Source organism: Mauremys reevesii, linkage group 3 (genome assembly GCF_016161935.1).
Source record: "Mauremys reevesii isolate NIE-2019 linkage group 3, ASM1616193v1, whole genome shotgun sequence".
Taxonomy (NCBI): Eukaryota; Metazoa; Chordata; order Testudines; family Geoemydidae; genus Mauremys; species Mauremys reevesii.
Window position 1 is genome coordinate 196,096,665 of NC_052625.1, and position 26,461 is coordinate 196,123,125.

Here is a 26,461-nt window from a genome sequence, read left to right on the forward strand (position 1 = left end):
GCTAAACCCAGGGTTGTGAGTTCAATCGTTGAAGGGGCCATTCAGGGATTTGGGACAAAAAGCTGTCTGGGAATTGGTCCTGCTTTGAGCAGGGGGTGGGACTAGATGACCTCCTGAGGTCCCTTCCAACCATGATATTCTAAGTTCATGGAGGATAGATCCATCAATGGCTATTCCCCAGGATGGTGTCCCCTAGCCTCTGTTTGCCAGAAGCTGGGAATGAGCAACAGGGGATGGGTCATTTGATGATTACCTGTTCTGTTCATTCCCTCTGAAGCACCTGGCATTGGCCATTGTTGGAAACCAGGATCCTGGGCTAGATGGACCTCTTGTCTGACCCAGTACAGCCACTCTTATGGTCTTAAAAGATGGACAAAGAGTGGGAAAAAATGAGCTAAATAGAAGATTGGGAACTTAGTCATACTGACAGTAAGTAACTGGGCCAAAGTCACACAGGAGGTCAGTGGCAGAGACAGGAACCCACCTTAGTTCTCTTGAGCACAGTCCTCCTCAAACTGTGTGCCCTGTATTGCATTTCGGTGCTACATATGTCATCACATATTGCGGAGCCTTGAAAAATTCTCACTACGTTCCCTTCAGCCTGTCAAGTATAAACCTTAGCAGGTTTGTTTGTAAAATGATTCTAAACGCCTTGAAAAAGCGTGACTATTAAAGATGCATTAAGGTCACAACCCTGCAATCTGATGTTGAAGGATAGGCGCTATCCCGTGTGACTTTGTGAATAAGTAACATAGAACTGAGTTGTATAATGTTGATTGTGACTGTACTGAGTGTACCGCTTCTTAAATTCCATTTGTGCCACTTGCAAATACATTCCAAAGGTAGCTGACATAGCACAGCGATGTGACTTGCATTTAGCATAGCTGCCACTCTCGTAGCATAATTATAAATAACACAAATCAGATGCAATACTGTTGTATTTTGGTAGGTTGTAGCACAATGATATAGAAAATACCTATATGGCTTTACATTTTGCAAACTCCAGGAAGAGGCTTATCATTTAAAATGATCATGCGCAAATCCTATTACCTAAGCATGCCTTTGGACGGATGCTTTGGGTTTGATAGGATGTGACCCGAATTTCTGCCCTAATGTAACTCTCTTATCTAGTCTTCATCCAAGCAGTCCCATGGGCAGCAGGGTTTATGCTTTGAATATGGGAAACAGTTACCTGCTTTTTGGGGAGGGGGGCGGGAAGCACAGCATTTTGATGGAAAAGCATCATGTGAGGTACAAGGTGATCTCCTTGCATGCTCATAGAAAAATGAAGGAATTCACCCATCTAAAAGGAAGAGATCTCCCCCCATTCAGCATGAGATGTTCCATGCAAAAAATAAGCCAAAAATGTTTGATTGCAAAAGGTAGCAAAATGCAGCAAAAGCAAAAGAAGATGCTCCCCTGTGAGTACACCCGCACAAAAAGGGGAGCTGTGTCCAGCTTTCAGGAATGAAGGCCTTGTTTCATACTTACCATCATGTGATGAAATTTACCAGGGCTGATTCACTAAATAGACCAAGTGTCTTGTGGGATGATACAGAGGCTTTTTTCTTAGAAGAGTGAGAGAAAATGAAGGGAAAAAAAACCTCTATATTTTGCAGATGACACCTAACACTCTCCAGTGGCCCCCACGTCTTTGGTATAATTGAAAACTACTCCCTTTATTAGGCAGCAGCCTTTCTGGAGTCAGGCAGCAGAAATCTTGATAAGACGTGATCCACTTCTCACTGACGCCAGTTAGAGTCTTTCCATTGTCTTCAATCAGTTTTAGATCAGGCCCTGTTTAAGGATCAAGTTCCCACATGCCCCCTGTCTTGCTTGTCCAATTTCTACCTTGTGCTTGTATGTGGTACTGATGGTGTCTTGTATCCTGCATAAGAACAATATTCAAAAATCAACATACCCAAATAAGTTAATGAAGGGGTAGCTACTTAGAAAATTAGTTACAATAGAACCACACTGGTTGAACATTAGGAAAAACTTCTTAACTGTCAGGCTGGTTAAAACTGGAATAAATTGCCTATGGAGGTTGTGGAATCTCCATCATTGGAGATTTTTAAGAGCAGGTTAGACAAACATCTGTCAGGGATGGTCTAGATAATACTTTATCTTGCCATGAGTGCAGGGGGCTGGACTAGATGACCTCTTGAGGTCCCTTCCAGTCCTATGATTCTAGGGAAATGCAACCTAGCTGGAGCTATTATAAAGTGGATGAAAACTGGTTGGAAAACCATTCCTAGAGAGTAATTATCAGTGGTTCACAGTCATGGTGGAAGGGCATAACGAGTGGGGTCCTGCAGGGATCAGTTCTGGGTCTGGTTCTGTTCAATATCTTCATCAATGACTTAAATAATGGCACAGAGAGTACACACATAAAGTTTGTGTATGATATCAAGCTGGGAGGGTTGCAAGTGCTTTGGAGGATAAGATTAAAATTCAGAATGATCTGGACAAATTGGAGAAATTGTCTGAAGTAAGCAGGATGAAATTCAATAACGACAAGTGCAAAGTACTCCACCTAGGAAGAAACAATCAGTTGCACACATACAAAATGGGAAACGACTGCCTAGGAAGGAGCACTGTGGAAAGGGATCTGGGGGTCATAGTGGATCATAAGCTAAATATGAGTGAACAGTGTGACACTGTTGCAAAAAAAGTGATCATTCTGGGATGTATTAGCAGGAGTGTTGTAAGTAAGACGTGAGAAGTAATTCTTCCAGTCTACTACGCGCTAATTAGGCCTCAGCTGGAGTATTGTGTCCAGTTCTGAGCAGCACATTTCAGGAAAGATGTGGACAAATTGGAGAAAGTCCAGAGAAGAGCAACAAAAATGATTAAAGGTCTAGAAAACATGGCCTATGAGGGAAGATTGAAAAGCTTGGGTTTGTTTAGTCTGGAAAAGAGAAGACTGAGATAGGACATGATAAGAGTTTTCAAGTACATAAAAGGTTGTTACAAGGAGGGAGAAACATTGTTCTTCTTAACCTCTGAGGATAGGACAAGAAGCAATGGGCTTAAATTGCAGCAAGAAATGCCAGAGTGAGGCCTGGGGCTCAGCCAGGATGCAATATCTCTGCTGCAGTTCTGGGGCAGAGTTTCAAAATGGGCCCACTTCTGCTACAAACCTGGCTACCTGGGGCTTTGTATGACAGTGGGGATCTGGATGAAACAGGGGAGCTCTCTTGTGGATGAGTGATGCTTGGGGACAAGTGAGTGCCAGGGCTGAGGCTGGGACTTGGGCAGATCACACCATGCTCCAAGCAGGCCAATGGAGGAGGGTTATGTTCACCTGTCCCCCTTGCCTGACACTCACAAAAGCCCTGAAATAGAACTATTTAAATCCATGGAACTGCACTGCCAGGAGCAGGGAGAGAGAACAGGGCTCCGGAGCCAGTGCAGAGGTGCAGACCCTTAGTGAAAATGGCCTTCGTGTCCTGCAAATTCCAGGGGATCACCAAGCTTGTTGGGAGGTCCTGTGACTCATTTACTGGGAGACTTCCATCCCCAGTGAAACAGCTGGGGAGAAAGGAAGCTAACAGATCCGGAGGAGCAGACCTTCCTCATTAGCCTCCTCCCCTGTTTTACTGAAAGACACGATGGCAAACACCTGCCAGGGTTGACCTAGGTTTACTTGGCCTTGCCTCAGCACATGGGGCTGGACTTGATGACTCATCCAAGTCCCTTCCAGCCCTACATTTCTGTGAATCTGTGATTGGGCCAAATGTGCTTATAGATCCATGTCAATACCTGGATTTGCCCCTGAAAGCAGACAGGAAGTCAGTGTGTTCTTCAGAGGGTTGTTTATATATTTGGCCAAGGAGCATGGGCATGGAAAGTAATAGCTATCTAGTAGTGCCAGCATGGGGGAAAGCAACAGAAACAAGCCCAGATGTTATCAGGGCTTTAGCAACTATTATTTATTGATCACTGTGGTTTATTTTCTTATATAAGGTGGCAATCAATGCAGTGTCTAAAACAATAGGAGCCTACGCTTATGACAGTCCTGGCCATATCATGGCCCCCAGAACCATCCAGCCCCATTGTGGTCCAGCAGCACAGAGAAGATAGAGAACTGGCCTAGCCGGGCAGCAGGGGGTTCCCTGATGTAAGGGATATAACCAGCCAGCTGTACAACATCTGCCCTCACTTCTGGATGGCTCCAGCAGGAGCATGGCTAGAGGTAGGAGGACAGAGTCACAGCACACTGCACTCCAGTGGCTCTTGGCCAGTAGAGTTGTCCCTAAAGAACTGTTCTAGCTGGAACAACTAACAGCACATCTACACAGTGAACATCATCCTCCAGCAGCGAGTCTTGGAGCCTGGGTCTACAGACATTCAGGGCTGTGTAGACATTCGGGGCTGGACTGGAGCTTGGGCTCTCAAGCCTAAGGAGGGGATGGACTTCAGAGCCGGACCTCAGACAGCTATTTTTAGCACAGTAGCACAAGCCTTATTCTGTAGACGAAGGCTCTGAGACTTGCTGCTGGGGGCTGCCACTCATTGGGTAGATGCATCCTTAGAGCCACCCATGGGGTCCCTTCCATGCCTATCTCGCCCCAAGGATCTGGGCTCCTTGGGCCTCCCTGTACCTTATAGAGTCATTTACATCAGTGCAAAGTGAATGTAAAGCACCATCTAATCAGAGCGGCAGCATTTTTACACCTGCTTTGCACAGGGGATGATGACTACACTAGGTGCAGGGTGATGAAGAACCAGGCCCTACATTTTTAAATAGCCCTTTTAGTACAGAAAGCCCCCTTGGGCACTACTGTACTGTGTGCAATTCCTCCACTTCATTATTTTAGCTTCTGTATATGCAGATAGCATTCCTGGGGCAGATTCCGCCTGTCAATCAGCAGTGGGAGGAGCTTCACTGAGCCACTCACGCATGGCTCCTTGATGTTAAGGGCTAGCACAGCCCCCTAATGAACCCACCACCAGTGGAGGACAGGTGCAGTGAAGCTGTGCCATATCCTTTCTCTTTTCATGTGAATAAATTGGAGAGAGTTCCCAGGACATCCATGAGAACAATTAAAGGATTGTCAAACACACCTTATAGTGATAGACTCAAGGAGCTTAGTCTATTTAGTTTAACGAAGAGACGGTTAAGGGCTGACTTGATCACAGTCTGTAAGTACCCACATGGGGAACAAATATTTGGTAATTGTATCTTTACTTTAGCAGCCAAAGATCCAGAGAGGTCCAGTGGCTGGAAGCTGAAGCTAGACAAATTCAGACCGGAAATAAGGTGTAAATTTCTAACAGAGAGGTTAATTAATCATTGGAACAATTTACTAAGGGACGTGGTGGATTCTGCATCACTGGCAACTTTTAAATGATGATTGGAGGTTTTTCCAAAAGATCTGCTGCAGCTCAAGCAGGAATTAGCTGGGAGCGGTTCTAAGGCCTGTGTTATACAGACAGTCACACTAGATGATCACAGTGAATCCTGCTGGCCTTGATATCTACGACATGCCCCTCCCTGCCCCTGAGAAATCTCACCCTCCCTTGACATGCCGCTGATGCCACGTATGGGGGACTGAGCCACAGGGTCCAGCTGTTGCTCAAATGCGCCAGCATGATGTTCCCCTCCAACAGAGGAATGCTGCACTGGGCATCTGAACCTAGATTACATCCCTTTTCCACCACAGAGTATTGCAAAGAAAGACACCGCTGCTCTAGTAATGTTCCAGGTGTTGCAATAAACTCCTTGTAAGAAATACCAGTAAATAGCTTGTTAATAGTACCAGTAAAAAATAATATGACGGTTGAGAGTATGTATCAATAACTTAAAGGTTGAAAAACAAACCAACAAACCAACAACAAACAAAACAGAGATTGTGTAATTACCCCCCAAACCAAGCATTACAGACCCAGGAAATTCATAAGGTTACACTTAAATGAAATGCAGATATATGTGACTAACAGACGTTCTGCAGCATGAGCTTTTTTGGTGATGACCATTCTTCTTCAGATGCAAGACTTGCATCTGAAAGAGTATTCATTCTACAGCTTCATGCTATAAACTGTTAGTCTATCTCAGGATTCTTTATTTTTACAGATTGCTTTTTTTTACAGATCTAACACGGCTACCTAGATATATGTGAACATATGGAATCACACAGTTAAGATATCGAGACAACTTTAACTTTTTTTTTTAATGATCCCATACAATACGGTTATGATTAGGGCATTTTAGTATCTGTGGTCCCAGATTAGATGGGATTGATATTCTAGAACACATTTTTCTTCATATGTTTTCTCCTTGTGGAGTAATAATAATACCTAGCTCTTACACAGTGCTTTTCCTCAGTACATCTCAAAAGAGGTCAATATCATTATCCCCATCTTACAGATTGGCAAACTGAGAGCTGGACAGGGGAAGTGACTTTCCCAAGGTCAGCCAGCTGGCCTGTGGCAGAGATGAGCACAGAACCACAATCTCCTGTGTTCCAGTCCAGAGGAAGACAGTCTGGTGGTTACAGCATTGTCTAGGGTCTCAGGGTGTCTGTGAGCCATTCCCAGCTCTGTCAGACTTCTTGTGTGTCATTGAACAAGTCATTTCATTTATCTGTACCTCAGGTTCCCATCTTTAAAATAAGAACAATAATCCTTCCTTTGTCCTATGCTGGGTTAATTTTGTCTATTTAGAATGTGAGATCCTCAGGGCAAGAACTACTTCTATGCATTTGTGCAGTGCCTGGCACAGTGGGCCTCTGATCTCAATGAGGGCCTCTGGGCATTATTGTAATAAAAATGATAACTGTTAAATAGTGCAACATGCTTTGTCTTTAGATTTGTTTTCCAAGGAGCTTGTTTTGTAACATAACACGGCTGGTGGACTCAATTACACTGTTTAAAATTACCACTGAATTGCCCAACAGCCCTGAAGTCACTTATATGTATTTAGCTCCAAGGGTTATAAATCCTGAGTTCTTGAATGGCTTGAGCATGCAGTCAGGAACCAGGAAAGTCTGCCCTCTATCATCAAGAAGTTGCTGTTTAACTCTGGGCAAGTCACTGGATCTCTCTATGCCTCAGTTTCTCAAAGAGGGTAATAATAGTCCCAGTGCTTCCCCATTGAAATCAATAGGAGCAGCAGCAGCTCTGCAGAGAAAGCATGGCCCAGTGGTTAGCATGCTTGACTTGAATGTGATGTTCTCTGATAAAATATGAGTATGTAGATCATTGTTTCTACCACTGTTATAGAATTACAACAAATCTTGTACAAATTATGTCAAGTAAGGTGTCTATGGAAAGGTTATGATTTGCTGAATCTGATTATGCTATTTGTACGCATGTATCATTTTTGTATTTGATGTTATGAGAATTGGCTCTACACCTGTATTTCTAATGTGTTTGCTTCTGGGAAACACCAACGAGGTATTTAGCCTGCACAATGTGAAAGAAATATTCAAATTAAGTGGCTCATCAAGGAACATTTAACTCACAATAGATCGTGGAAGACGCCTATCTACACTTAATGGACTTTCTTCCTATAACTAAGCGAAATCATGCATGGACATGTGACTTGCCCATGTGACTCCATATATTGTATATATACATTTTAACTTGGGTCATGTAGCCAAATATAGCTCTTTTAGGGTCCAGTCCTGTGAGGTAGTCATGTGACATCTGTCATCTTGGCCCACACACCAGGTATTCAAACAGGGATGTCCGGAGCTAAAAGCATAAGTCTCAACATCTTGAGCTAAAAGGCAGGCGTTCTAGCTGTGTGATGTGACAGACTCACATCCTCCATGGATCAGTACATATAATGCACACTGACGCCTCTCAATTGCCCTTCATTTCAGCCAATTCAGCAAAGTACACCTTGCTTCTAGCATGTAAATAGTCCCATTGAATTTGAAGGGACTGCTTAGATACCTTGTTGAGCCAGTGTCTCTCAAAGATATTGAGGAGCCTGACTCCCATGGAAATCAATGAGAGTTATGCACCGAACTACTTCTGAGTACATGGGCCTCGATGCCTTGCCATCTCAAGCCTATATGGTGCTTTTCTTCTATGGATTTCTAAGTGCTTCACAAAGGAGATACACATTTGTTATATAGGGAAACTGAGTCAGGGTGAAAAGTTACTTACCATCGGTCACATAGCAGAGATGGGGACAGAACCCAGCTCTCCCAATTCAGTGTCTAATCCACAGAGCCACACGGCCTTCCTGGGAAATGAGCTACTTACAACATCATCATCCATCATCATCAGAAGCATCAATAAGCACCAGGCTGCAAAAGGGAACACCAGACTCCCATTCATGCTTCTTTTTTTTTGTTTTACCTTAAAAGGCCCTTTGATATATTTTTTATACCATCAGACAGCAACCAGCTCAGTTTTTTTAACCTCCTCCCTCTGGGCATGTGGGATATTAATATGAGCCCTGGAACAAGCAGCAGAAGAAATAAAACGTCTAGGTAAATACTGCAGATGAGATTAAAACTCTTAGCTTTCTGATGTAACCCTGTGACATAGAGTTTCTAGCGAATTAAACCAAATGTACAAGTATTTAATGACTAATCCTTTTAAGTATTTTAATGCCCAAATGTAGATTTCTTGGAGGGAGAGGGAAAGCAGCTGTGGTTTCTGTTAGAGCCTGCCTGCAGGCAGAGGATTGAGCAGATTGGCTTTTCCTTTTCTTTTTTAAATTAATTAATATTTTCCCTCTTTTCTTTTGTTTTGGGTTGGTTGTTTTTTTGGCGGGCAGACACTATGTGGCCAACTGGTTCTGAATGGACAGCTCCTTTCGACAAGAGGCTCTGCTTGTCTTCTACAAGCCAGCATCCAGCGCTGCTCCTCGAGAAATCAACCTGCTGACCCTTCAAGAAAATAAAGGGATGGGGGTGGGGGAGACCCCTCCCAATAGCAGCCTGCTCTTGCTACAAGGAAGGAGAGGGATGCCAGACAGGCGTTCTTCCTTCCTTGGGTAACTACAAACAACCTAGGTGAGGGGCTCTTTGTAGACAATAAAAGAAGAGAAACTTTTTGTTTTAGGAACCCATCCTGCAGGGCAGCAGGTATTAGGCTGATGATAAAAAAAAATTATCTATCTGTCTAATCTGGCTTCTTTTTATGTTATCCATCTTTCTAACTTCAAGGAATAATATTTTCCCCTCTTTTAATAGCAAAGTTTGTGGCTTGCAATGGATAACATTCAATTTTCATATTTAATCTAATCCAGGGGTTCTCAAACTGGGGTTTGGGACCCATCAAGGGGTCATGAGGTTATTACGGGGGGGGGGGGTTGTGAGCTGTCAACCTCCATCCCAAAACCCACTTTGCCTCCAGCATTTATAATGGTGTCAAAGATATTAAAAAGTGTTTTTAATTTATAAGGGGGGGTCACATTCAGAGGCTTGCTATGTGAAAGGGGTCACCAGTAAAAAAGTTTGAGAATCACTGAGCTAATCTTTAAGGATTAGATTTGGTTCCAAATTTAGTGTCAGAAATAAGGTTAGGGTCATATGTCCAGCTAATGTTGATATGTCCAATATAAAGAAATATATCTTCTTTGTGTGTACTTGTGTTGCACAGTGATATCAACAGGAACTGCACTGTACACAAAACATGCATAGATACAATGTATATATTACACGTGCACATATTCAGGGAGTTGATATACATCACTACATATATGCAGATCCCATTTGGTGTTACTGGGAATTACAAGTGCAAATTGAGATATATTTCTCTATATTCAAAATATGGGACCAGATACTCAGCAGGTGTAAATTGACTTCAGAAATTATACTCCATAAAAATTAACTGCACACCTAATACAATCCTAACTCAATTTCACCCAAAACCTAATAATCTCTCTGTGTATAGTGTATGTGTGACACACATATATCTATAACATTATAATTTGTTTACATAAATACACTGTATTATAAATGTTATAACTATAACCATCACATATAAACACACTGTAAAATTACTTAATTGTCTTTAATACTCTGCTAACTAGACCCAGTTTTCACTCTGTATGTTGCTGTATGGTATTAAAACCACGGACTTGAACTTTTTGTTCTATGTAAGAAAATAAAAGTTAAGCATGTGCTTAAATTCTGGTCTGGATGGGCTGAGCAACTTGTATGTTCAAGCCCACTTCCATTAAACAGGTGAAAACATTCCACTTCATTCCATTCCAGTGGTTCTCCACTTCTAAGGTAACTCCCTTCTCTTCATGTGTCAGTATATTTACGCCTGCATCTGTAATTTTCACTCCATGCATCTGAAGAAGTGGGGTTTTTACCCACGAAAGCTTATGCCCAAATAAATCTGTTAGTCTTTAACGTGCCACTGAACTCCTCATTCTTTTTGTGGATACAGACTAACGCATGGGTTCTCAAACTGAGGGTCAGGACCCCTCAGGGGTCGTGAGGTTACTACATGGGGGGTTGCAAGCAGTCAGCCTCCACCCCAAACCCCGCTTTGCCTCCAGCATTTATAATGGTGTTAAATATATAAAAAAGTGGTTTTAATGCATGAGGGGGGTCACAATCAGAGGCTTGCTATGTGAAAGGGGTCAACAGTACTAAAGTCTGAGAACCCCTGGACTAACGCAACTACCCCTCTGATACTTGACACTATCAGCATGTTCATTATGAAACCTAGATATTGTCAGGAGGTTGTAAATAGCTCCTCCTCCAACCAAAAAAATCATTCCAGAAATTTCAAACTTTGCAGGCAAGATACCGTTGCTTGAAACATTTTTTTCCCTTTGCCAAATAAATGTTAATGGCCAATTTTAAAGTAAGAGAAATTAAAAAAAAATTGAATTTATGCATGAGCCATTATGATCAATCAGGAAATTAAAATATGTTTTAAAGACATAAATATATATTCCCCTGATGGACTTAACTGTCTCTGAAGTAGCAGGCTTCAGTTTTGGGGATACAGCATATGCATTTTAATAGCAAATGCCTGAATATTGAATCAACCCAAACAAAAATGTAGAATGGCTACCCTGCAACTATCCTGGATTCTTGGGTCAATAAAATCCCATTTTCAAATACATGAATAAATATATGTGTTCAATTTATATATATATATATATATAACTTAACCTAAATACTGATTTATACAAGCTATTCAGAGCAATCCCAGGCTCCTGAGGAAAGAATGGCTTAAAAATATTAATAATATTACACCTAAATGTAAAGAGTGTTAAGGCTATAAATGAAGATGGGAGGGAAGGACAGATTTAAAATGAATATCCATAAATCGATGCATTGCACACATGCATATACATGGAGAAAAGCCATCAAGCCAGGCCTCATGAGCAAGGACAGGGATGTCAGCCTTACCTTTGAATTTACTCTTTTAAGTTTGTGTCGCAACCTTAATGTTATTTAAACATACTGTAGTGCTCTGTGTTTAATTAGGTAAAGAAATGTGCTTGCTATTACTGCCAGCGCATAAATATATGAGTACCGTAGATTATACTCAATAATCCAAAGAACCTGACACTGTATTATTTATTGGAATGTCTGCATTAATTATGGATGATTCTAATATAAGGTACATCTTTAATACATCACAGTCTACAGATGTTTTCATTCTCCACTACCAGAGAGAAGTTTAATGATAGGATTCTGCTTCAAGTATTGAAATGCATCCTGAAAATAATGTGGATAGTGTCATCTTGGTTTAAATTAGCTCATCAGTTTCTCTGATTAGGGGCATTTTCAAGGGCCTATTTGACTTGATTGCGTGAAATATACAGAGTGCATGGTTCAAAACTGTCCTGAAACTGTGATTGGCTTGAGGGTTGTTTTAATTGGGTTCAATGGTTAATTTTCATCACTGCTTCCTTCTAGATACCACAGGTATCGTGGTTTACATACCCATTGAGAAATGGTGAACTCCAAGCGCCTGATCCAAACTTCCTTGATGCTAATGGGAATCCTTCCGTTGACTTTAATGGGCTTTGGATCAACATCCAAAATTAATCTTGCTTTTATTGCATTTTCTGCAGAGGTAGATTTTGGGACATTCGTACTAGAGCTAGTGAGAAAAATGTTGATGATTTTATTTCTATTGAAAAAAAAATGCTATTTAAAACAAAAAAAACACTACCGTAATGTTAGAGAAATATATCAGTGTTAGTGTGAAGACTTCTCAGGTTCAGGATGGAATAAAATAGAATAATTGGGTAGTTAGAGGACTCATCTGGAATTTATAAGTCCAAGGTACAAGTCTGCTACTCAATGATGCAGAACAAGGATTTGAACCCAGGTGTCCCTATGCTAGCTGAGGGTGCTAACCATTGGTTAATCTGGGGACTTGTTTTCATGGTGGGTGGGTGTGTTTATCCCACAAACCCATTGGAAAGGTCTCATTTGTTTGTTCCACCTCAGAATGAAAATAAACCTGGAAACCTCAAAAATGTTCAGAAACAAAATAGTTGTTCTCCACCCAGTCCTAATTCCTACTACTAATGTACTCCCTTATTAATTACAGGGGAAAGGACTGGCAGTAGAAATTATATACAGAACATCTTGTCAGTAGGAGCAATAGGGTTTGGGGGTGAGGAGAAATGCAAACACCATTTGTACAGATACAAATACAAAGGACACACCTGGAGAAAGCTTAGTTTGCTAATTGGACATAAACATGAGATATCTGTGACCACCTCCCTTCCTCACACTTAAAATAACTTGAAAGACATCAATGGTTCATTAGCAAAAAAAGGATATGCCTAGAGTTCTAGTGATATGAAGATAGACACTGATCCTGCACACATGCATAATTATAAGTTGGTTGGGTTTGTAATTAGACCATAACTTTACTTTCCAGCAGAGCAAATAAGATAGCTGGGAACAGGGGTGAAATTTCAGATGGCAAAGCAATAGCTAAACAGAAGTAGGATTAAAAATATCCAGAAGAAATTAGCGTGGTCTTATGAGCCCTCTGTTACACTCAGCAGCAAATAGACTGTGAGTAAAGAAAAATTGATTTGGACGGACAAAAGTTCCAAAAGTATTCAAGGGTAAGAAAGGTGAAATATGTGAAGGAAAGAGACCAGGTAAATAGAGAAGAGGTCTGGGAAGATTACCTAATGAAGGGAAGAGAATGTAAGAAATGTGAGAACAGCCACGCTGAGGAATGAAAGGAGGATTGCATAGGAGATTATCATAAATAAAGTAATAAGATTTTCTTCAAGTACAGAAAAAACAACTAGGAGTCCTTGTGGCACCTTAGAGACTAACAAATGTATTTGGACATAAGCTTTCCTGGGCTAAAACCCACTTCATCAGATGCATGGAGTAAAAAATACAGTAAGCAGTATATATATACAGCACATGAAAAGATGGGAGTTGCCTTACCAAGTGGGGGGTCAGTGCTAAGGAGGCTAATTCAATTAAGGTGGAAGTGGCCTATTCTCAATAATTGACAAGAAGGGGTGACTATCAAGAGAGGGAAAATTACCTTTGTAATGCTAACAAGGCCAATGAAATCAAGGTGGACGTCGCCCATTTCCAACAGTTGACAAGAAGGTGTGAGTATCATCAGAGGGAGAATTAGTTTTTGTAGTGACCCAGGAAAAATAAAAATGGTCTCTAAGAGATCACAAAAGTAATTGACAGAAGAGCTAGCTTTGGCTGTTTAGGTGGGGGAATCCTTGACACATGTGGATGGGGGCCAGATGCCACCACAAGTGATCATGTGCCTTCTAAGGGATGCAATAGAAATACCGAAGAGAATTAAGATGGTTCAAGAAAAGAAAAGGGTGGAACTACAAATGTCCGAAGGGGGATAGTAGAGTCAGCCTAGATCGCCTGATGGATGTAGCTAGCTAAAGAATAGAGAAAGAGCTAGGAGAACTATTTAAAATGTCTTTGGAAAGGTAGAACCAATGCATAGATTTGAGAGCAATCCAGTTACACCTCTAAGAAGGAATATATGAAAGACCTAGAAAACTACAGACTTGTGACACCGAGAATGTAGCAAAATGGTATTGACGAGTCAATGGCGTCATGGCAATTCTTGATCATCCTTTAGGAAACATTCCTATGCAACCCTTCACACTAGGATCTGCAGTCTCTCCTCAGCCCTCAGGCAAAGCTTTCATTGAAGATGTTGGGAAGTTCACTTGAGCAAGGACAGAAGGGATTTGACACCTGGCACTTAAGTACTGAAGAGAGCAAGATATTTGCAAGACTAGGAAGCTGGTTTGGATAGACAAGGATCCTGGGAATCGAACAGCAAGGTGCTTAGAAGAACCAAATTAGGGCCAGCCTGGTCTAGTTCATGATGTGGAATAAGCGACACCAATTAAGAAGAGGAAATTAGCTAATGACATTAGTCAAAGGGATGACAGCCAGGGGGAAGGAGAACAACAGGAGAGTCTGTGCAAACAAGACGGTCACAATAGTCAATAAAGAACAGAAAGGGAAGGCTGGAACAAAGAGGTCATCCAGTGGGTGACACCGGGCATAATGAAAGAGAGAGGTCCTGTTCTTTGTGCTTTCAAACAGAATCTGTTCTGAGGGAAGGGTCTTGATTTCAAACCCAGGGGAGTGGTTTGCCACCTGTTCTGGGCACTTTAAGAGATCGGTGTATGCAAGGAATGTGTGAAAACGTTGATTATTGGAGAGTAGATTGAGTCGCCAAGCTGGCCAGGCTAAGGAGTCCATTCTAAAATATCGCATTGGATGGTGCAGGCTGAATTCAGTCCCATCCTTCTTTTTGCAGGAAAATATTGATCAAGTCCACGTTTAAACCATACTCTGCTAGATGTTTACTGATGGCAGGCCCCCGTCTTTGGATAGCTGCCCTGGAGTCTCAGCCGAAATCTCAGCGAGAAGAATTTTCGCTGTTATCAGAGAGATACTCGGAGACACTAGTTATGCCCTTTAATTTTAGACTAATATATTCACCGCGTTTTAATTGCTTGCAGATGCACTTTTCTCTGTCCCTTTATGTTGCCTCTCGGCTGCTGTGTTGAAGCGGAATATAGATGTACAAAAATGATGGAGTGTTGTGGCGGGAAAATATTGTTAGTTGAGGTTAAAAAGGAAAGAGGAGGAGGGTACCAACGGCAAATTTTAATCTACTGGGCGGGGAATTCTTCCAGAAATGCTAACGTGGCCACAGCAACCCAAAACTCCGCAAAGGGATATGTAACTTGTTTCCTCTAGCAATGTTAGGTGAAATCGGGGGTCAGTGTTTATCGTGTCCCCCCCCCCTTCACACAGAGAGAGAGAGAGAGAGAGAGAAGAAAAAGAAGAAGAAGAAACAAGGGTGTCATATGAATTGGGGTCTTAAGATAACGATCTTTAATATGAAAAATCGAATATTCAAAAGGCACTAAGTGTAATACCATTTTCAGCATATTTACAAGATCTATCTGTCTATCTATCTATCTATCTATCTAGCGTCTTGTTGTGTGGATAGATAGATAGATAGATAGATAGATAGATAGATCAAATCCTGCAGCGTTTTACCTAAGGTAGGGTCTTCTGAATTTAACACAAAAGACCTGTAATAGAATACAGCAGCATCTAACCTTCTGATATTGACCACCTGGATATCTTGTGATAAACCATATACATGCAGGGACCAATCCTGAAGTCCCTTCTTCATGAAGGCTAGTCAATGGAAGTTTTGCCGGGGTGCGGCCTGCAGAGTGTAGTTCATAGTCTGGATTTACCCTTCTGCGTCCAGTTTTCACTCTCTCGGGAGTCAAAATTATTGGCAAGAGCCTTGCGGCTGCTAAGACAAAGCATCACAAGCAATCGGACTTCCGAAAGCCATGGGTTACGACGCTAGAAAGACGGGTGGTCAAAGAAATGTCCCCGGGGTCTTATTCGAAGGGATGCCTGTTCTTTTAAGGCAAGAGGAGATTCCTCGAAGCTCACGCCCTTCCCACTTTAGAAACGCACAAAAAGCCACAGGGAAAAGGCAAACGTGCCCTTTCGTCAACAGCCTTTGTCGGCCAGTGAAGGATAGAGACAATTCTTCTGTAGGCGTGTGGCTACAACTCTCACAAAAGGTCTTAAAGTGAATCCCTGCTGTTGAGTCTTTCATCACACTGTTTATTCAAACTCCCTTTGAAAAGAGAATTGGTCCTAGGACTTTGGCAAAACTCCCATTAAAGTCGCGGGGAGGTTTGTGTTAAGAGCAGGCTCGTGATTTGCCATAAAAAGAAACACTCTGTGCAGTCAGCCTGCCTCGGAACCAGGGACTCCAGAAGGAGCACGGGGAAGGGCCAGGGAAATGAACATTTAACTCCAGGCTGGTCTGTAAATACTTGAGAACATTTTTAGGTCAAACACCAAGTCACTCTGCTCGACGGTTCTGGGCAGTGGATATGGCACAACAGCCAGACATCCAGACCAACAGCAGCCGCAGCTTTATGCAGTTGAGTGAGCTACCAGATGAATTAAGATGAGCCCAGACAAGGAGCACTTTTCCACAAGTCCAGTCTGTCTTGCCCAGACCTCCTTTCGAAATTCACCATCCTTAATGTCAGGCTAGGTTCTCCTCAAAGAAGAAACCTTTGCCCGCTCGTCAATGGGAGAGCACGCTCTATTAAATAATTTACCCAGTTAATTCAATTAAGCCTCACGCTCAAGTCTGTTGTGGCCATTAGCTTATGGCGATGATAGGAAAACAGAAAGATACCAATTAACTTTCCTGAAAGAACTTCTTTTGGAGTAATTAATAAGTGATCTGCAGCTTGCCTCAGCCTATTAATTGGGTTTAGGCGGAGGTTAGAAACAAACTGTCTATATGGTGCGCCTTATAAAAGCATAGGGGGCAGAACCAAACATAACAGATGGAATTGACCAGTACGTGCATATGGCACGTAGATTTCTTAAACTTTTCCTCCAAACAAGAACATTTTGTTGTAGTTTGGTTCACTGATCAAAACTCCCCACACAAGCGAAGTTAGGCTCATCTTTCGGTTTATTTGCGACTGTGCATTTTTGTGTGCGGTGGGGGAGGGTAGGAGTGACTCTCTTTGTTAAGTGGGTACTGAAGGAATCAGTCCTTGTTTAGTAAACTTGCGTCCCACTTAACTAATTATGTATGTGTCCTAAAATGTAAGAGTTGCCTCCTGTTTGGGGGCAGAAAGTAAGTGCAGCCAATGAGCCTAGCAAAACTCAAACTAAAATAACTCCCTCTCCCCATATGGAAGTTTTCCAGGTAAATAAATAGAAGGTTAATGTGTTCTGTGGAGAAATAGCTCATTAAAAGCATTGATCTGAGGAATTAATTTACATACATATGATAACAGGAGAGAAAATGCTGTATGATCCTATCAGAAAATTGACTCACATCCACGCTTTTCATAACTCATTGTCCCCATGCACAGCCTAGTCCATCGCGTTTGCCGTTATGTTTTTTTTATTTGTTGTATTTATTTGTAGTTCAATCCTTTTAATATAAATTACGACGGAGGAACAATAATCAAAACAAACGTATGCGACAGAAATAACATCCTTAGGCGTTAATGATGATATAAACCATCGTTTTCGGGAAAATCTTTACCTTTAAAGAGTGTTGAGAAATTGTTTTGTGTCTGAATGATGATGATGATGATTGATGATGATGATGAAGAAGAAGAAGAAGAAGAAGAAGAAGAAGAAGAAGAAGAAGAAACAAAGTCATTTATATGTCAGAAGTATTTACTCAAGGTGTCTTAACTTTTTTAGGTCTATGCCCTTATGTTTGTGTGTTTACTGTACACACATATTTCATTCATTGGGAGTGGGGCAATAATTTAAAGGAGTCCAGCTTGTTTATTTACTCCACATTATTTCATCATCTTGTCTACCAGACTCTTGAGAAGTCCAGCTATTGCTAGCATGTGGAATCGTTCCTGGAATATCAAACATGGGGGTATCTCAGTAATTACGTTAGAATAACCAGTGTCGAAATTCCCTATTAAAAGAAAAAAAAAGTTAATAAAATGCCCTTCCTTCCTCTTATCCTCCTCCTTCTCCATTAAGGAGAAGGTGGGGGCAACTCTGCCAAGATGAACCCACTAATAAAACGTTGGCGTGCTAAAAAGTGTTTGCTGCTGACCCCTGTGCACGCCTGGATAATCGCACTTTTCCATCTCAGACAATGCATTTCGATTCTAGTCGTGTGCCTTTGTCCATTTGTATAAAGAAAAGAGAGCTGAATGACAGGTCCTGTTAGCCTGCATGAACAGATACCAGTAAACCCTCCCCAAAACTAGACCTTAAAAAAAAAGCCACATGCCTATTTGCCTGCGGCTTATTATTAAGACACCTTTGCAGCTAAACACTTAAAAGCAAACCAAATTAAATGGCAATTAAAAGCGAGTTATACCCTCTTTTAACTCCAGGCTTGTAATTTGTAGAAACTAGCCATCAGCAGACATACATCGGCAGGAAATGCCATTTGGCCAGGAACCTTTCTCAGAACGTTTACAACTTCCCAGTATTGTGCTCGATTTAGAACGTTCGTTTATATTTTGATACTTCTCGTTCTAAATAGAACGTTTCTTCTTCGTCTTCTTCGTTCTTCCTCCAAGTGTGTTTCAGACCCAACCTACCACTGTCAATAAATAAATATATAAATATATTTGTAAAACCTTCATATGTGCAATACAGTGCTATCCAGCCTCAATTAATTTTCCACGAATAGAATGTATCAGCACTTCTTTAAAAAAATAAAAATAAAACTTAATTTAAATGGAAAAAGGTCCATCCTCCTCTCACACAGACCCATCTTTTCCCTCATATTTCGTATGTGTGTATATTTACTGTATGTGTGTATATATACACACACACTATATGTAAGGTATGTGTGTGTGTGTGTGTGTGTATAAAAATTCACTGCAATTATACTTTATGGTCTCAGACTAGCTATTTATTTGAAAAGCTATTTTAAAAAAAACAAGATTGCCTGCTAGATAGCCTTTATTTAAAAAAAAAAGATTGAGATGTGGGGTGGACTTGAATTCGATGTAAACGTAAGAAAAAAAATCAAGCCCAGCAACATTGTTTTAATTTAGAAAAATACAGCTAAAGACACACACCAAAAATGTGCAATCTTTTATTTGGGTCTATATTTAAAAGCAGTAGAACCAACAGGAAGGATCACACTTACCTATTTAAAATGACGGTTTAATTAATATAGATTACTATCTCTATTAGATCTATAGCCTCCCGATAAAATGTGTTCAAAATGCCCCCTTCGATCAGATTAGCTCCCATATTAGCCTGTGTGAGAAAAAAGCATTCTAAAGAGTGGAGGAAAAACTGTATAAAAATGTTGAAAGAACCTACAGTTCCTTATTAGGCGAAGATACAATATTTATTCCTTGTCTCCTGGGATGAAGCTCCTCTATCTATTGTCCTCCCAGTTCTCAGTGCTGATGCTTAATTTTCAAAACTTCTATATTACCAAGGGACCTACGACATCAGCCAAAGAAATACCCAGCAAGTACAAAATCTGATCCAGGGAGCTGCTTTTGTGCAGAGGGAAAATTTTGTTCCTACAGATTTTTAAGGTGGTGCATGGAAAAGGAAAGCGATCTGATCTATGCAGATACATTGCAAATTCTCTCGTAGATATAGATTTTTAAAAAACCGGGTGGGGATACAAGGAGTTTGGATGTTTTACATTTATTTTGATTTGATTTGATTTTTTTTTAGAGAGAATTTTATCCTGAGCCTTTTTTCGGAGAACCCAAAATGTCAACTACATTTCCAGGACTAGTCCACGAAGCAGAGGTATTGTGTGTGTGTGTGTGTGTTCATGGGTGTGTGTGTGCATGGGTGTGAGCGTGTGTGCCTCTGTGGTTGTTTCCATTTTTTTTAATCCATAGTGAACCGTTACATTTAATTATAATCCGGCTTCAGAGATAATTTAAAGAAGTATAGGGAGAGAATTCGTTATGACATCTGTCACCAGCCAGAGCAACTCATTACCACGTCGAAACAGTCCCAGCACGAAAACAGAATAAGACCCCTAATAATATAATGAAGTTGGGGAGGAAATAATTAAATCGCCAGAAACGGAAAGATGTGGCAAGGATGGAGCCTGGCCTTCCTCTAGGAACATTTCAGGGGGACAATGTGACGGGATGCCTTAGAAACCGGGGTTCCAAACTCAAGAAGGCGGCCGCTAGCTCTCTAGATGTGGAATGCTCTATAACACATGGGCGAGATTTTTTCCCCCCTTCTGGGTGTTCCCGTGGAATTAAAGCCCTTCTGCGTGATGACTTTTTGTTTCACTCCCAGATAGCAGAGGCTGCGATCAGTATTTTTGGTTGTGGTCCCTTTTTTTTTTTTTTTTTTTTTTTTGTATTTCTGCGCGGTGGATTCGTTTTGCTCGACTGTACTAAGGCAGGTTCGGGTGTTTATTTATTATTTTGAACAGACCTGCATGACACCCGCCCAAGGTGTTGGGGAAGCGACCTTGGGGCGGCTTGGAGCCAGGCACCTGGAATGGGGGGAAGCTATGCAGGGTAGGGTGCTGGGCAGAGTCGCACACGGTGTTTTAAATGACAAACCTCCAGTTTTTGGGTCTCCTTTTCCCTTCTTCCTTTCAGATACGTCATGACGGATCAAACAGCTATCGTTTGATGCAGCTTGGATGTCTGGAGTCTGTGGCCAACTCAACTGTCGCCTATTCCTCCTCTTCGCCTCTAACTTACTCCACCACCGGCACTGAGTTTGCTTCCCCGTATTTCTCCACTAATCACCAGTACACACCACTTCACCACCAGTCCTTCCACTACGAGTTCCAACACGGCCACCCGGCAGTCAACCCTGACGCTTACTCCTTGAATTCTCTCCACCACTCGCAGCAATACTACCAGCAGATCCACCATGGGGAACCCACCGATTTTATTAACCTGCACAACGCCCGGGCTCTCAAATCCTCTTGCTTGGACGAGCAGAGGAGAGAGCTGGGGTGTTTAGATGCTTACCGGCGCCACGACCTGTCTCTTATGAGCCATGGGTCCCAATATGGGATGCATCCCGATCAAAGACTCCTGCCAGGACCAAGCCTCGGGCTTGCAGCCTCGGGGACAGACGATTTGCAGGTAAATAGCATGCAATATACTTTCGATGATGCATCCTCATAGCCTCTTCGCTTCAGGATCGCTCTCACACCGATCACATAGGGTGGAGGCATAAGAACCATTACCAGGGTCCAAAACTAAAAACATGTAGTCTTCTTGCCGGACAAATAACCTCACACCTGGATTAATGTTTTAGGTGGTGGCTGAGTTGAAACAGATGCGGTTTGGCCAGCTAATCTTGAGATCTGTGTGTGTGTGTGTGTTTCTGTGTAACCCCTCCAAACCAAAGGCACTCGAAATGGCTACAAAATAATCCATCTAAATCCGTTTTTCTCCTTTCCTAACGTGTGTGGTAAATGTGTATATTTAATTAACACGCGGCACATATAAAAATCCAAATAGACCGAGGGAGGGGGAAGGAGAAACGTCAGGAAAAAATATCTCTGCTATGAGATATTTAAAAAAAAATCTCATGGTGTTCTGCAGATATTCCTTAGTTTAACTGCGATAGATGAAATGTTAAAGCAAAAAGTAAAGAATAAAATAAATGTTTGACAGTAAAATAGTGAAGGTCTTGAGACATATAGATATGGATGCAGATCTATCTATCTATGTAGATAACCTAGTTTATAGTCAATTATGAATCCGTTACCATCAGCTGAGAATTCATATCCAGCCGTCTATCTGTCCCAAGTTAAAATGTATTTTTAAAACTATCATTTAGAACAATACATATTTTTTTAAAAAAGGCAAATACAAATACTTTCCCTTAAAACAAGCTCAGGAGCCGGGTTCGCTCCAGATGTAGCCAGGCTAAAACGGATTTAACCGTATTTACTGTACTTACTTCCCCTCAGTCTTTGCCTCCATTCCCACAATGCACGCTATGTTGTCCTTTCCCCCATACATAGGGGTCAGCTGCTCTAAAAACACCCAGAAGTTTGGAGAACTAAGAAGACCCTCATTAGAAAGATTTTCCTCTATTTACCTCGGAGCAAGGGATTATTGGGGGGAGGGAATACTACCAACCAAAGAATATTATCTGTTCGATCCCTTTGGAGGAGAAACTCTATAAATCTTGATTTTTCTACATGTAAATTCACTAAATAATTGTATATTCTCTGGGCATTTTTTAAAAATATTTTCCATAAGGCTCCCCTTATGTCCACCTCCTCCCCCAACCCCCAAATCTGGCATTCACTTCTTAGCCTAACTAAAACCTATTTACTCCTTTTTATAACCACGTCTGCTGCTGATTTTTTTGTATTTGTACAAATTTTTTTTCTTTGCCAGGCACAAAGCCTTGTATCTTTCAAAAGAGGGGATTAAGAACGTTTGCAAGGCAGCGGACAATGCCTAAATCCTGTGCAAAAGAGCACCATACTTTATCCAATTTTCGACTTAGTGCCATTCAACTGGTCATTTATGCAATGTCATCCGACCAAACAACATGTTTCCCTTACAAATCATAATAATATAGAAATAATAAAACTTGGTTAAGCAGGCAGCTCCAGATACATTTTTATTAAAAAATAGAAATAAACAGCTTTGGGAAAAATAGAGGAAAAGGTTCATCATTTGATCAAAATCAATTTAAAAAATAAACCTGATCCCCCTCTTACATCTTGGTACCCTCCCTTTCACCCCCTCTATTTCCAGACAGAAGAGGGAAATATACTGAGGTATAGAAAAGACTCATCGGGGAGAAATTGAATGTATGTATTTAGTTGCTTCAAAACACACTTTCGGGCTTGTTAATTTCACCATGTGTTTAGTGGGAGGTGTTTTGGTGGTAAACTGAAATAGAGAGGACAGGCGTACTATAAATCAAAACGGTGGTCTAACCAGTATTCCCTTCTCCTCCGTCTTTCTTTTTAAAACGGTCATCAGCATATGCCTCATTTCCAATGCAACAAATGTAAATATACTTTCCCCTGCACAGAATGTTAAGTGAAAGTCCAATAGTTTAGAGGGCGGTTTAAGTCAGCCTAACAGATGCAAACAGTCTTGGGGCTGGAGTGGCATCTTTCAGTCCCCTAAAAAGATTTTCCATGGACAACAAAGGAAACTGTCACACCTTTTCCCGTCACCGCTTTAATTTATGCTCAGTCGCCAAGTTTTTTTTCATATTGATTTCATAATCACTTTAAAGCAGAACACTTAAAATAAGAAAGAGCCTTGAAAAGGAGGGTCTTACAGGCCAGCGCCAATATGGTGAAACTGAGGGAGAGCGCCAGGACTGTAAAGGTTGTTTTGTAAAGTGGGGGTTTTATTATGCACCGGCTCTCCCTCCGCATTTACTTAACTGTTCACGGGCTGTTGAGTAGGTTAACACCCTTAAAGGGACTCTTTCATGTCAAATATCTGGTTTGTTTGTAAAGGAAAATGCGTCTTTACCACATTTCCACTGTGTTTTTTCCCCAGTATATATATATAAAAGAACTGTTAAACCTTTCATGATCCCCATCAAAAATATGTATAAAAAGGAATTGGATCTAAAAATAAGAGTATGAGTTAGAGTAAATATAAGGAAGAGATGTGTAGAAATACAAACCTCTTCGTAGATATGCCAAGACACACATACACACATCAACATATATTCTCTTGAACATAGCGCACGAGTGGCTATGTTATATACACACGGTGTGTGTATGTATGTACACTCTCTCACACACACACATATATAGAGCACGAGAGAGAGATCGATATCTCGTAGAATTATTGGCAGCTGCATTGTTGCTTAGATTTTATTTGTTTAGATCAACAGATATTTGGGAGAATTTCTTTGTGTATACACTACCCACACACACTGTATGCATGTACACACACGGAGAGACTATTTATATACATACACATACACTTCTCAAATCTATCTATCTATCTATCTAGGCAAAAATATATCTAAATAGCAAGGAACATGACACTTATTCTGTGAAAAATACATTTCCTAGGATGGTGGAAGATTAAGGAATTAGACTGAGATATTGTACGGAGTTGTCAGGTAATTTGAATCCCATTTTAGAAATGTGTTGCTGAAATGTTGTCTTTACTGTCGTTATTGACCGAGCTCCGTATTAAAAACAAACGCTGCTTAATTTTAAGCGTTTTGGTATCTGACTGATTTTTTTTTCATAATTTAAGGGGTCGGTGGAGGCCCAATGTGGGCTAGTACTGAACAGCCAAGGTGGGGTGATAAGGAGAGGTAAGCAAGTTAAAAAAATATTTTCCTATATTTGACTTCTTAAAAAAAAACACCCTATGTCTCTCTCTATCTGTTGTTGTGTAAGCATATTACAGATATATTGGAAAACTATTGATGAATTCAATGTAAAGAGAAGCACGTTAAAACTAATGTAGTGTCTTGATGGTTTTATAGCGCATCAGTAATTTACAAATACCCCACTTCATGGCAGCTCTCCGAAATTAAAGGCGAATCGAGGTTTCGGTTTGTTTCATTAGTTCCCCGTTTCTTGGGTAGATTTCTCGTTTTGATTTAAAAATATTTGTGCTCTCTAGCGCCTGGCTGTTAAATCTGCAGGCTGCTCTCTTATGCACAGGGCGAGAGTTTTGGAAATATGAATGTAATAAATAAGTCAGTGTTACAGACCGGTTGATAAATCAGTGATTGACAAAGTAGTTAGCTGCCTGGGTAAAGCCGTCCTTGATTCCATCTGCTACTGAAAATATCTGAAGTCTAAATTAGCAGGAAGATTCTGTTCTCTTTCCTGAATACCTTGCTCATGACTATTTGAGGGGAAAAAAATCTGTTTTGATATAAGAGATGCAAAAATAGGCCGCATTGTCCATAGGCCCATATATTCAACGCCAATATAGAGACATACTGTATCCCAAGATAATGCTTATCAGAAATATATGTATTCAGAATAAAACGAATATAAGGGATTTGTCAAAGACCCACCCTACGTCTTGGAAAGTAGTATTCTTTCCCGTCATTATTCACCTTCCTGTTGAATGAAGTCCGTCCTTATTCATTATGCTATTAGGTGCAGTGTTATTGAAGTAGAATAAAACCAATGTTATTATTCAGATCCGGGGACAAACTATAGATTTAAATAAAAAAAAATACACCCGGGAACGAATTGCCATTGAAATTGCATTGAAAAAAACAAAAAAACCCACCTCTAGTATTAAACATAGACAGAGATCCGACACAGATGGTGAGTCACTCCGAATTGTTTCGCCTGGTTGTATTATCCGATGTACCGATTGAAATCCCCAGTTCGGTGGCAAGGAGCATTGTAAATCTTGACCCAGTGATTGTGGGAGGGGAGAATTAGCCCAAAACAAAATGCGGGAGGTGGGTGCGGTGGATAACAACTGAATCCACTTTTATTTTAAACAAGAGTGATTTGCTTACAAAGGATTTTGGCACTAGCATAACGTTCAGCAATGAAACCCGACAGCACAAACACGCCGGGGCCTGGTAGTGTAAACGTGGTAGCTGAGAGAACAAAAAGCCAGGTGAGAGGCTGTTATTCAAAGCAATCTGGACGGTAGATGAAAGGTGGAGCGGTCATTGAGAAGGCTGGTGACACCACCTCTGGTGCTGAAAGAACAGCTCCAGTAATTGCAATCTTTCCCGGCGCTCGCCTCTTCCTTCCAACCTGGGGTTGTCTTTGGAGTCTGTCCTGCGTAACACTGAACATATCCCCTGGTTTAAAAAATGTAGCTCCCGCCAAACGGCTCGGAGGCAAAGTTAGATTTAATTCTTATTTCACAAAGGAATGAATCACGCTGGGGGGGGGGGAGACCCTGCAGAAGTCTGTAAAGGGGGAGAAAACAGGGGAGTTGAAGGTAACATTCCTCCCACAGTTCTGTTTGCAGTAGTACTGGAGAATCATGGCGGTTGAAACTTCAGGACGTTGCAGGGATTGTTTGTACATGGATGTCTGTTAGCAGTCCCTATCTGTTGCAATCTGTCCATAAAAAGGGTTTACCCCTGCCTGTGTGTTTCCCCTTGGCTCTTTCTCCTTGCAATTCAGTTGATATTAATTATACCTTAGAAAGTGTTTTCGGTTCTGAACCCAAATCTGACCTCTAGGAAGCTGAATCCTTATCAAAGAGAGACGGGGAGTGAATGAATTCCCATAAATTGGGGTTTATGTCTGTACTACTTCACTGGGATCTAATCTCCCTGGTGAAAGAGGATTCATATATCCGTTCTGCTCACATCCAGTTTATTCAATTTCTCCAGCTCAGTGATTGTAGTCAAGACTTTTTTTTTTAAAGCGATCAAGTTGCTCAAGGATTTAAAGATTGATAGTAAAGGAAATCCGGCGTGAAAATGTAAGCTTTTTCCTCCACTGATCTAATGCCGAACTGAAGCTGCACAAGAGCTATCTCTTGATGAAGTCAGGGGTAGATATCAAAGACGAGTCTACACGTTTCAAA

General features: G+C 41.2%; 1 protein-coding gene across 1 annotated transcript in view; it reads left to right on the plus strand.

Annotated features, from left to right (window-relative positions):
- Positions 1–19,712: 19,712 nt before the first annotated feature.
- Positions 19,713–26,461, plus strand: part of TFAP2D (transcription factor AP-2 delta) — a 54,221-nt gene continuing 47,472 nt past the window's right edge. The window contains exons 1-3 of the mRNA XM_039532108.1: positions 19,713–19,751; positions 20,573–21,070; positions 24,191–24,251. Coding sequence (XP_039388042.1) covers positions 19,713–19,751; positions 20,573–21,070; positions 24,191–24,251 — 598 coding nt within the window. The remainder of the gene's footprint in view (positions 19,752–20,572; positions 21,071–24,190; positions 24,252–26,461) is intronic.